At 31.3% G+C, this 13488-nt stretch overlaps 1 protein-coding gene across 1 annotated transcript; it reads right to left on the bottom strand.

The window, feature by feature from the left end:
* Positions 1-2365: 2365 nt before the first annotated feature.
* Positions 2366-5630, bottom strand: LOC107478945 (uncharacterized). The gene is made up of 4 exons (XM_016099100.2): positions 5030-5630; positions 3927-4779; positions 3369-3815; positions 2366-3284 (listed from the first exon to the last, which is right to left on the bottom strand). The coding sequence occupies exons 1-4, from the start codon at positions 5628-5630 to the stop codon at positions 2366-2368; spliced, it is 2820 nt and encodes a 939-aa protein (XP_015954586.2).
* Between the last annotated feature and the right edge of the window lie 7858 nt (positions 5631-13488).

Below are 13488 nucleotides of genomic sequence, written 5' to 3'. Positions count from 1 at the left end.
TGTCAAAGGATGACCACTGTTCTTGTAATGCAACAAGTGAGAAGAGCACCAATCGTCAAAAAGATAAATTACAACTAAATCATTTGTTCATTTTTATTTTAAAAATTATGGTCCTCTTAGTGCTATTGCTATTAATGTTATTTTCTTCATGCATAATGTCTTCTAAGAATATCACAATGGCACCTGTTTTAATTATTTTATTATTTTTATTATTACAGAGAAAATAACTACCCCACTTGCTGCAAATCCTCCTTTGAGAAAGTCTTCTAGTAGGCTTGTAGGAAAAAGAAATTCAATTTTAATTACTCAAGCCGCCGGGTAAAAAGAAGACTTGAACCAATTGAAGTGTCAATATCTTCAAATAGTGATGATAAGGATGACACATCAAATATATCCGATGACAATCTTGATGGACCGATAATCTCTTAGCACAATGAAGTGGAAAACGAGAACACCTCGTCAAGTGATAAATCAGTGAGTAAGTTCTCTTCAGAAGATGATGTCAATACTCTTAACCCCAGTGGTCAATTTGCTTCTCAGGTATTTTTATATATTTTCATATCCTCCATATCAAAATAACATTATCTTAAAGAACTTACATGATGATGATATCTCTCATACTGATTTTTTTCGTTAATAACCTTTGTCCTCATTTCACTTCTTGTTTTTTGTCACTATGACTCCTATCATTTCTCTGATTGTGCCTAGTACTGAAAATATGATGGCTGTCACATCTGATAAGCCTATACCTAAAGTCAATGCCAATAAGGTATGACATGTCATTTAGCCTGATTATTAGTATCTTATCATTTTATCTTCTTTATTTATTTTATTTTTTTATGTTGACACTTGCTTTTGCATTTTTGTTTAGCTTCAAAATTCTGAAATCCCCCAAGTGAGCGGTCAGAAAAGCAAATACCAATCACTTCCATTCATGCTCAGACCTCTAATGTGGTGAATGATTTATTGGCTGATTTAGAAAGTCTAAATGAAGCATATGCCTGTAGCATGGATACACAGAAGGCCATAGTTGAATCTTGTTCCACCATTTAAAGTCACCTTTCAACAGAGCAGCCCCGTACTACACCTCCCACAAACAAGATTGTCGACAATTCTATCCTGCTTCCATTGGCCCAACAACTCACTGCATTCTATCCAAACCTGTTTTGACACTTGCTACCAATCCGCAGTTTAAGGCTCAGCTTTCTGATATTCTTTAAAATTTTTCAACTACACCACATCCTGAGACTATTGATCCTTTGTTGGCTCACTTGTAGAAGGTTTATGAGGACCTTTATGCCAAATTTCCGGATTCTCAAGCAGCTATCTCATCATATCAACAATCAATTGAAGTTCTTTCTAAGTTAAAACAAGACACCTCCTCTTTTGAAACTGGCAAAGCTACCCTAGCTGCCCATATTGCAAAAGCTACCCTAGCTCATGAGCTATCTGAGGAGATTCGGGACTTGGAACAACAGCTAATTGTCAAGAGATGAGTAAAAAATAGGCTGGATGCTGCTTTGATAAAGAATGAGGCTCAATTTGCCAAAGCAAGTAGCATGATTGACAGTAGCAATGCAGCCTTACAGTCACTTGAAGAGAAGATGCTCTCCTCATAGGAAGCTGCCAAACTAGGCAGGAACTTCCAAACCACTCTCCAAATTGAAGTTACTCGCTTGAAGGAGATATTTGAAACTTAGTCGTGTATTTCTTATGTGAACCTTTGTGATTTTAATGTGTCTATGCAATCTTCACTTTTTTTAACTTTTAGAGTTTTGTTTATTACTTGCTTTTGTATGCACTCTATCCTTATTTTGGAGACTAGACACTTGCTATCTTTTGGGAAGTTATTACATTACTTCACACTAAACCAATTATTAATATCACAGTAACCTCTTTTATATTTTATTTGGGATGACCACCATATCTGTTCATGTCAGGCTGCACTAGTGCATGCCGTCTTGTGTGCATTCGCCTCAAGTGCTGTCAAATTAAATCAAATGTGCATTTATTGACATGCCTCTAGCTTCAAATAGGTTTATTCAATAAAATTTTAGTTCTATATGTTGGCATGTACTATACTGCACTCACAAAATGATAAGTTATTTTCTGTATTGACTCTTATTTTAAAGTAATGCTTTAGATACATATTTGTCTCATAATCTTAATGCTTTACACTATCAATGGAACTTGCAATTCAGAGAAATCACAAGGACATATTAGCTTTTACAAACTGAATTGCAAATATTAGTTAGTTCTTTATTTTTTTTCCTTTGACACTTCGACTGGATATTCTCGTGTCCTTAAACGTGTGGAATGTTTATCTCATGTATGCCTGGCCTATATACTTTTAGATATTTGCCATTTATTGAAGGAATTCTTCTTCTGATCCGACTTCAATAATCTTATAGGCATTTCTAGAATAAACATTGTCAACTCCATAAGGTCCTTCCCAAGTTGAAGACCACTTACCGTAAGTTTTTGAATTTTTTTCTATAGGCAAAATTATTTTCCACACTAAATATCCAACTGCAAATGTATTTGCTTTAACACGGCGGTTGTATGATTTTGACATGATCTCTTTTTGTCGAATCACCCGCTCTAAAGCTCTCAACCTTTCGTCATCTAGTTCATTGAGCTCATCATATAAAGAATTCCAATAATCTGCTACTGGTATCTCATCTTGTCTAGTCACCCTTATACTTTGCAGATTAATATCAATTGGCAATACCGCTTCATGACCGTAAACTAGCTTATACGGGGTGTTTCCAGTAGAACCTCTTGGAGAATTTTGGTAAGTCCAAAGAATTTGACTGAGAGTTTGGTGCCAATTTCTTGGCTGCCTTCCAATGTATTTTTTAATTAATGCAATCAAAATTTTATTCGCTGCCTCCACTTGTCCATTGACTTGGGCATAATACAGTGTAGAAGAAAGCATTTTTATATCCCTAGACTTGGCATATTCCATGACCTTTTTTCCAATAAACATGGTTCCTTGATCAGTGGTAATAGACTGAGGAATCCCAAATCTATACACGATATGCTCCTCAATAAAATTAATTATTTCATTGTGAGTCACCTCCCTTAAAGGGATAGCCTCTACCCATTTAGAAAAATAATCAACACCAACCAAAATGAACTTATGACCTTTAGAAGAAGATGGGTGAATCTGTTCGATCAGATCTAAAGCGCAACCTCTAAATGGCCATGGCTTAATTATAACATGCAATTCTGACGCTGGAATATGTTGAAGACTTCCATGTTTTTGGCATTCTTCACAGGTCCTAGCATAATTTATACAATCTCTTTGAATAGTTGGTTAATACAATCTTCTCCTATTTATCACCCATTTCATTTTTTTTCCCGACTGATGGGCACCATAGATTTCCTCGTGTACTTCAGCAAGAGCCAAACACGCTTCTTTTTCTCCCAAACATGTTAAGAGGTTTCCATCAATAGATTTCTTAAACAAGACATTATTCATTAGAACATAACTTTGAGCCCTATATTTAAGTTTTCTATCGATACTAAGACTTGGATTTTCTAAATATTCCATAATTGGTACTCTCCAATCTTTTAGGTCTAGTTTTTCTAATGACAACACTTCTCTTTTTCTCAAAGGCATAAATATATCCTTTGTCCTCACCAATTTTTCTAGTGTTGAGAGCTTGATCTTATATCTTGAAGCAATTTGAGCTAATTCATTCGCTTCTTGATTTAACTCCCTTGGAACATGCCTTAAAATGACATTGTCAAACTTGCTCAACAACTTTGTAGCCACATTAAAATACTTTCTTAAATTTTCAGTAACACACCTATACTCAAGTAATACTTGACGGACTACAAACTATGAATCTCAAAAAATTTCTACATTTTTAACTCCTCTTTCTAATAATAATTCCAGTCCCATTATTAACGCTTCATACTCTGCCTCATTGTTGGAACATGAATAATTCAATTTAAAGAAGAATTTACTTGGCTCGCTGCTTGGAGAAATAATTAAAATTCCTATACCAACACCACCCTTATGGCATGAACCGTCAAAATATAATTTCCAAGGAACCAAACTAATGAAACCTAGTAAAATCTCATCAATGTCAATACAAGGATGGTCAACTAGGAAATCAGCTAGAACCTGACCCTTAACGGCTCTTGCAGGAACAAAATGTAAAGAAAATTTCGTTAAGGCCAACATCCATTTTCCTAGTCTACCATGCAATATTGAAGAAGACAACATATATTTAAGAACATCAAACTTAGAAATTACATAAACATTCCTAGAAATTAAGTAGTACTTAAGTTTTAAACAAGAAAAATATAAAGCTAAACAAAGTTTCTCAATTAGAGAATAACGGCTCTCCACATCATTTAGCACACGACATAGGTAATAAATCACTCTTTTATTGCCATTCTCATCTTCTTGAGCAAGCATTCCACCAATTGTTACTTCAGAAGCTGACATGTAAAGTTTTAGGGGTGCTCCGTGCCTTGGAGGTGTCATAATAGGAGGATTAGTCAAATACTGCTTGATGTTGTCAAAAGCTTTTTGATGCTCTATTTTCCATTGGAACTCTTCCTCTTTTTTCAACTTGATCAGAGGCTCAAAGACCTTGGTTTTTCTTGACAGATTAGAAATGAACCTTCTGAGGTAATTGACCTTCCCTAAAAATGCTTGCAGTTGCTTTTTGTTTGCTGGGGGAGGAGTCTCTAGGATAGCTTTTGCCTTATTTTTGTCAATTTTAATTCCTTTTTTCTGCACCAAGAAACCAAGAAAATTTTCTGCACTCATACCAAAAGCACATTTTAAGGGATTCATTTTCAATTTATGCTTTCTCATTCTTTCAAATGCTTTTTTTTATTTTTTAGATGCTCTTTTTTAGCATTTGATTTGACAACCACATCGTCAACATAAATTTCCATAAAATTTTCAATAAAATCATGAAAATTTTATTCATCGCCCTTTGATAAGTTGCACCAGTATTTTTGAGCTCAAATGGCATCACAACCTATTCAAAAGTTTCTAAAGCACCTGGACACCTAAATGCAGTTTTTGACACATCTTCCTTAATTGACAGCAGAACCACACCTCTAACAGAAGAAGTCATTCCATTAAAATCTGTTACCCCAATGCTACTTTTAATCAGATCTTTTTCAGTCTTTCCAAGCCTTCCCATCACTCTTTCAGGCATGAGATTAACAGCAGCTCCCCCGTCAACCAAAATCTTATTGACTATCCTTCCATCAATACGAGTCTTGATATGCAGTGGACGCAAGTGTTCCTTATCATTTTCAGTAGGCTTCTCAAACAATCCTCCACCACACATATTGTCATCTAGCAATAAGCATTTGCTTCTAGGAAAGACATCATAACAATCATCTTCTAATAACTCTACTTCCCGGACTTGACTATACTCCTCAGGCAGTATTGACACCACGGCTATAGGTTGCTTAACACCAAATATTGCTTTTAAGCTGTCATCAAAACCAGTGTCAAAATTATCAGTAATTAAATTTTTATCCTTTTCTCCCTTGTTTTCAACCATTACCTTCTTCCCAACAAGATTCTTCTTTACATTTTTATTACAGTTAGGGTGATTAGAAGAATTGTCTATTTCTGCAGACTTGGCCATGGTTGGCAAAGGAGGAAAATCTATCCCGTGCCCCTTGTATGGATCCAAAGGAACATACTCAGGTATATTCTCTTTTTGCTCAAAAGTTGTAAAAGGAGAATACTTTGGAATATTTTGACAATTTGGCCAAGGAAAATAATTAGAAACCTACTGCATGTTAGGATTATAACAAGAATAAATTGGCTTTGAGGGAATAGACACATTTTTTTTAATATATATACTACCTCTGTCTTGTGCATGATTTATGTTTCATAACTGAGACTCGTAGTACCTGGGCTTAAAAGGTCTAGACTTCACCTATTTATTTTTTCCTCTTGCAAAAGCAGTAGGTTGATTCTGCACAATTCTCACATTCTGGACCCATTTATTTTTTGAAATTTTGGTGGGAGAAACTCTTGTCTTTTGAGAAAATTCATCAGGTTTTCCATCAATCAGGACTACAGTCTTCATCTTTTGGTTGACGGGTTGTATCCCAGTATTGTTGACACACTTGTTCAAAGGAGTCTGACCTCCCAACTTTTATTTTCCCTCAGCTATCTTCCGCTTTAGCTCGTTAGTTTCATTTTCTTTTTCAACAATCTTCTTTCTCAACTCAGCCTTTTCTTTCTCTTCAACTTTGTACTTTTCAAACTCTTTTGCAGCTTCTTTGTCAAAAACAGCATTGCACTTTGAGCACATGGCGATGGTGCTGTCAGATTCTTTAATTCTCAACAAAAAATCTAACAGATCCTCACCAGGACGAGGATAAACTGGCTTCTTGTCTTGCTCAAAGATCCTCATGTCATTATTTTTATCTTTAGCACTAACTATTGTGGCATCAACTTCTACCATGTTGACTCACAAATTGAATGGCTCAACATAATTTGAGTCAGCAGCAAATGATTCAGTGTCCACCTTCATAGTAGTTTTATCCTCAAACTTCAACCTTCCTTATTCAATGGGATTTTGTATTAAATCCCTGAAACGGACGCAATGTGTGAAAATACCTGATTAAACTTACAAAATTTCTTATTCTTTATTTCATCAGTTGAAGGCATATTTTTCCCTTCTGGTAAAACAAGTTACTTATCTTTTAATAAAACCTCAAATATTTGATCTGCCTTAGAAATATCAAAAGAATAAGTCTTATTTTCAACTTTAGAATAAGAAGAAATTTTTTCTTTTCCTTTAACAGGCTTCAAAGATTTGCATACATAAGGAGGACCCCCACGCAATTCAGCAATATAAACCTCTTTCTCATCTGAATCACTACTATTGAAAAAACAATCAACATATGTAACTTTTTTAGAATCTTTTTTGAAATTTTATTTTTCTTTTTTAATTTGTTCTATTTGACTTACTCTTTCAGCTAACTAGGAAAGATCTAAAGTATGTTGATTGACAAGTTTCTTCCTAACTCCAAATTCTAACCCATTAGTAGCCATTTTAAAAACTTCAGTTTTCGAAATCGGAGTAAAACACTTATTTCTCATGTTTTTAAACCGTGCCAAATAAGTGTCAATAGATTCTGCTTCTGCACGTTTGACAGAGAATAAATCCGTAAGACTAACTTTCAATTCACCTCGAAAAAATTGATCATGAAAATTTCTTTCTAACTACGCCCAAGAATGAATAGAATTTGGTCTCAAGTTGGAGAACCATGTGAATGCATTTTTTGTTAAAGAAGAAGGAAAGTATCTCATCTTAAGATATTCATTAGAAGCTGCTTCCCCAATTTCAACAGCATATCGAGCAATATGCTCTACTGTAGACTCATTTTCTTCTCCAAAAAATTTTGTAAGTGATTTTGGAATTTTCTAACCCCTTGGAAGCTCTGCTTGTTGGACATATTAAAAAAAAGCAGACACAAAATATGGCATATTTAAGCAACCAACATTAAATCCCAAACGGTTTAAAACTTGTTCGACATTTCTTGAAAGATTATAATGCCCCCTAAGTTGTTTTGCCTAAGTCTTTCTAACATATCATCAGCATTTTGACCATGTCTAGGCATATGAACATCATAATTAGGAATTGCCCCACCGTTCTAATTGACATTATCAAATTTTAAACCCAGGTTGTCATTTTCTTCTAAATTCACCACAATAGCAATCCTATTGACTTGCCTATTTAATTGTTCAATTCTAGTGTTTGTGTTTTCTAAAAGAGGATTTAAAACTGCCACCATTTGATGAGTTAACATGTTTACTAGATTATGGTGGCTTTCATCCATCTGTTGCCTAATATTTGCTAAAGATCCACGATTTGACTAGGTTGATTAATAGGCATTGCTCTTGACATGTCAGAAAATACAGGTCTGGAATTTTCTACCCTAGTGACAATGGATGTAGTAGAATTAGATGCACTGTTATTTTCTGTATTAATAGCATGTGAAAAATTTTGTTGTGATATGTGTGAACCTGACACCCCAGAAACAGGTACATTTGACATGCCATATGGATTTTGTTAAATAGGATTTTGGAAAATTGAGTAGAGAGGTACAGGCAATCCTTGTGTCATCATGGGGGGGACATACCCTGGTGGCAAGCCATATGACGGCCACCCCACGGTATTTATGTGAGTTGCATTTAACCCTGTATGGGCATAGCCAATGCCATCATGCCTCACTGACAGCAAGATAGGCTCTGCATTTGAAATCACAAGAGAATTTTCGGATTCATTTCCTCTAATCTCATCACTGGAAGTAGAAGAAGATGCTGCAGAAGTATTTGACATGTCAATTGACGCTGATTTCCTTGGCTCTGGACGCACGAACTTACCACTGTGCAACCACATACAAATTCAAAACTCTTGATTTTTCTTTTGACAAACTACAATCTATTGATAAGGTCCCACCAGGCGTGCCAATTTATTTTATTCAAATTTTTGTTAATGTTTAAAAGAAAATGTGGGTATCTCAATGTCGCAATTGTATCGTCAATAAGAATTAAAAAGGATTGAAAGTAACAAATAAACAATAAATGCAAGGTGCCGGAGGCAAAATAAATTGCAGAAATTGAAACAAATAAAAAATTAAAAAGAAGATGAAGGAAGAAATATGAACGTAGTAAAAGAGAATAAGACGTAAAAGTAGGGGAATTTTATTAATAAAAACTGGGAAAAAGCAAAGTACTAGCGTTTGAGTTCAGAGGAATTACTTAAGATTCTCAATTTTACTCTGTGATGCCAAATGGTTGAGAGCGTTTTGGATTTTTAAGTGTTTTCCAAGAAGAACTAAACTGCCTACAATGTGTTCCTAAAACTTTATTTATAGACTAACCTAATGTCAGCTAACAGTTACCATTAGTACACCTGTTGCGAGAAATTTAAATTGGCCTGTAACCATTCCCACACTTCATGTAAATTTCAAAAATTAAATAGATAATCAACTGTCAAATGATCTAATTTAATTTAAAATAAATATAAATATTATATATAAAGACATTATCATGTAACTAATTATTTCTTTTTATAATTTTTTTATAAAAATTATATTTCGTCAAAGAGAAAAAAAAAAGTGAGAGAGTAAATAAAAATGAATTTTAAAATAATAATTGACTATATAATATACCTTAATTGGTTACCTAATATGATTGTTTTAAGTTTTTATTATGTCTCAAAGTGACACGAAAGAATCATATTCTATTAAGCATTGAATGGAGCATGTTCATCCCCATATAGGATCAATACTGTAATATAATCTTTATATATCATTTGACTTCATCAAACTTTCTAGATCTCCTTAGTAATTTTCTGTTTGCTAGGACCCTCTTCAATTTGTAGTGTTTTTTATTGTGGCTACGGATATATCCGTAGCTCTTAAGGTATATAACAATATATATATATATATATACTAGAATAAAAAACATGTGTAACTGTGTAAGCATGCATCTACATGTATTATTATTTTTTAAATTTATTGACGTGTTTTTTTTTTTTTCAGAGTATGGTTCGGTAAGTTTAACTAATTAAAATAGATAGAATTTAGTAGAATAACATTTTTATGCATTTGTTCGTTACTATATGATGATGATAATATTTTAGTAATTAAATGAATGCTTATACTATATTTTATTTTAATAAGTTTAAAAAATTCTATATGTTATAAGTTGCACACAGAAAACTATTTTTTTTTTATCAAACAAATTATCTTAGTAAAACTAAACTAATAAAGTTTGGATGAGGTGAGGTAATTTATCGGAAGAAAAATAAAATTGGAAATTATTCGGAGAGAGTATTTGCATTGAGAGAGGAAAATGGTAGTCAAATATGAAATTATTGCAAATTAAAATTAGATAATATGTAGGAAACAATCAAACAACTATTAAATTATACCATAATTAAGTTTCAACCGTGTATATAGAAATTATCTTATAGTATCATATAAATTTGTTTATCTAACAAAGCTATCACATATATATTTGAAATTCAAAGAAATGCATGAATATAATTATTGGATGTGTCTCACCATTCTAAGGGACCCTAACGCAAAACTATCATTTATGTGTTACCTTCAACCAAATTTTGAGGTTATTATTCCATTATTTATTAGAATATTATTAGACTACACGTTTTTGTTCCTTTAAGGTGTGCTTTGAATTTGGTGATTTGTTGATGCCATACTAACTCTTGGAAAAATTCAAATAATTAAATTAATTTTGACTAGGGTTTATTACCGTGTTGATGTTTGATGTTGGGAGATTGTCAAGAGAGCTAATCCTGCAGGTATTTTATTTTATTATTATTATATATACGAGATTGCATGTTTGTTGAAATGTTCCATGAAGCAACATAGCAAATGCCACATTTCACACCACATTGCACGCAAGAAAACAGCAGAAAGTTCCATATTTTATTGCAACACAATGGAGTTGTTGGGGGATGATGAAAGGGATGATCAAATGATTAATTGGTGGCCAAGTCCACTGCTCTTAGTCTTTTCTTTTTTATCCAAATAGTCATACTGTCTATCTTATTTAAATATATTTATATATACCACCTCTTATATGAACTCCCCTTGTTCTATAAAAAAAATTATTATATCACCTCTCTTTATTTATTTATTTATTATTATTATTATTTGAGAAAGTAACACTTTTTTTTTTGCAAAATGTCGAAATGATTTTTTTTATATTTATACAACTTATAATTATCCTCCAAAATATATATATATCAATAATCATTATAATATATATAAATTAGTAATAATTATTTGATTGATTCAAATAATAATAATATATTTATTATTAAATCAATATGGAAAAAGAGAAAAAAGGAAGAGGGTTTAATTAACGATATCATAATGTTTAGTATGACGACTATTGAAGAGACGTTTGTTGAAGAACTATTTTAGAGGGAGAGAGAAGGTTTTGCTTGATGAAGAAGCTACGATCTCAAAATCTTTTGCAATGGGAAATGGGGTCCGCGTGGGAAGAAATTTTGTTGCACATGTTGGTCAATTTCCCTTTTCCAATAAGATCATGGACATTCACATTAGTCTATTCGTGGAAACTAAAAGTCAATTGGATAATGGAAAATCATTGGAGGATTTCATGAAACAACTCCTTTTTTTCCCTTTCTTATCCTCATCATTGAATCTCCGCAATTGCTTCTTCTAATCAATCAACCAATTCACCCATTCATTCATATCTTTTTACCTTTTTTCATGCCACTAACCCAGACTCATTAAAACTTACAAATTAAAAATTAGGCTATTTAAACATAAAAATTAAGTATTTTATCTGTAGTAAATTAAATTTTTAACCTAGATCTTCCAATTGAGCATGGACTAAACTAGTAGTGAAAAAATTTATCTATTTATTATATTCAAAAAATTTCTACGTTTGTATTACAAAAAAAATTATATATTTGCTTCTAATGTTTCTCTTCAAAAGTTTAATATTTATTTTCAAAAACTTGTGTGTTTACATTACAAAATTTTTGTGTATAGCATAAAAATTTCATGTGTTTGGGTAAAAAATTTTTGTAATTTTTTTTCTATATTTCTCTTAAAAAATTAGATGTTAACTTTAGAAAAATTTAAGTGTTTAGGTCTAAAATTTTTTTTTTCTTATCTCTCTTCAAAATTTTGTGTGTCTAATTTAAAAAAAATGTGTTTATTCTCAGAAAATTTGTGTATTTATCATCAATAAATTGTTGTATTGCTTTTTATATTTTTCTTAACATTTATATGTTTACCTTCTAAAGATTTCTATGTTTACATCACAAAATTTATGTGTTTAGTGGAAAATATTTATATATTTGGGTAAAAAAAAATTGTATTTTCTTTTAATGTTTTTCTTAAAAAAATTGTATATTTTCTATATTTCTCTAAAAAGTTTTTGTACCCTTACTAGTTTAATTTATGTGTAAATCATAATAACTTCCTACAGTTTATGTGTATATTTTGAATCCACCAGAGCCTCCAACAATTAAAATAGAATTAAACAGGATTGAGATGTAAGTATTTTAGAAAAATTATAGATAAACAATATTAGAGGAGAGTTATTTTATTTAGGTAATTTGCCTTTTTTTTATATCCTTAAAATTTTAAAATTGTTAATATCAGAGTTGATTTAACATTAGTGTTGACCACAAACTTTAACTTCGTTCCGAACTAGGCAACTCCCATGTAGGGTGTTTGTTACGTGATTTGGATCGATTTTGAGTCAAAAATTAATTTGATTCGAACACTAATTTTATTTGTGGTGTAATTTGGATTGGATGATTTTTTAAAAAATTCGATTCGATCCGATCAAATTTCAAGCGGTTTGAATTGGATTGGATTAGATTTACGGTTTTATAAATTAAAAAAATTAGAATTTGGATCTTCTAAATTTTAAATTTTTACTTTAGATAGTAAAAGGTGATCTCTCACGGTCTCACCTTTAAATAGTTTATCTCTTTTATATATTATTTTTTTTTGTTTCACCTATAAAATAAATGATGAGAGATCATACTTTATCCTCTAAAATAAAATTTAAAATTTAGAAAATCAAAATCCAAAAATTAAATACATATAAGAAGTCTCAATATCAAATTTTAAATAATCAACAATGACATAACAAATCTTAACAATATTTTAAAAAGCCAACGACAACATAACAATAAACATAAAATTATAGATTAAATTAAATAAATAAATTACATTTTGAACATAAAATATTTATTAAATAATAATAATACATGAATAATATAAAAATATATAATAAATTGAACATGTTATAAATATAATTATAATATAATAATAAGATAATATTATTATAGCACATTGGATAGTTTAGATTGGATTGAATCGATTATAAAAAGTAAATTTAAAATTTGATTTGATCTAATAATTTACAAAAAATAAAAACCAATTAAATTTAAATTAGTACAATTTTAATCAATTTTCGATTTAAATTAAATTAAATAAACTATTTAATTTACACCGATTTAAATTTGAACAGCCCTACTCCCATGTCTCTATTCTTGGTGGGTGTTGTACAAGAATTTCCTATTATTAAAGGGATCATCACAGGGTCCAAACTCCAAACTGAGGACCAACGCATCCTCATCCCTCTTTGTACTATCTCTCACTCCTATATCTAAATTTCTAACTCTAGGATTACTTTTGAAATTGAAAAGTATAGGTGAACAATGAAAATATTAAACAATGTAAACAATAGATATATCGGATGTTCATTTTATTAGTGTACGGATGGTTATTTTAATATTAAAATTAGAAGGTTAATTTGGAAGTGTAGTGTGTTTTTATTTGATTGGTGATTGTTCATATTGTTCAATAAAATCATTATCCCCTAGCATTCCCCGAAATGAAATTATATAATTCTAACCTTGTACTGTCTAAATAAAAGATTTGAAGTTAAAATACTTTCAC

This window comes from Arachis duranensis, chromosome 3 (genome assembly GCF_000817695.3).
Source record: "Arachis duranensis cultivar V14167 chromosome 3, aradu.V14167.gnm2.J7QH, whole genome shotgun sequence".
NCBI classification, from domain to species: Eukaryota; Viridiplantae; Streptophyta; class Magnoliopsida; order Fabales; family Fabaceae; genus Arachis; species Arachis duranensis.
The sequence above is the reverse complement of the archived record's forward strand: the minus strand, read 5'-3'. Positions and strand labels throughout refer to the sequence as shown.

Coding starts and splice junctions, on each gene's coding strand:
- LOC107478945 (XM_016099100.2), bottom strand. CDS start 5,630: ATGGCCAAGTCTGCAGAAATAGACAATTCTTCTAATCACCCTAACTGT. Junction 4,780..5,029: donor AACTGCATTTAGGTGTCCAG/GTGCTTTAGAAA, acceptor GTATGAGTGCAG/AAAATTTTCTTGGTTTCTTG. Junction 3,285..3,368: donor GAAATCTATGGTGCCCATCA/GTCGGGAAAAAA, acceptor AAATTATGCTAG/GACCTGTGAAGAATGCCAAA.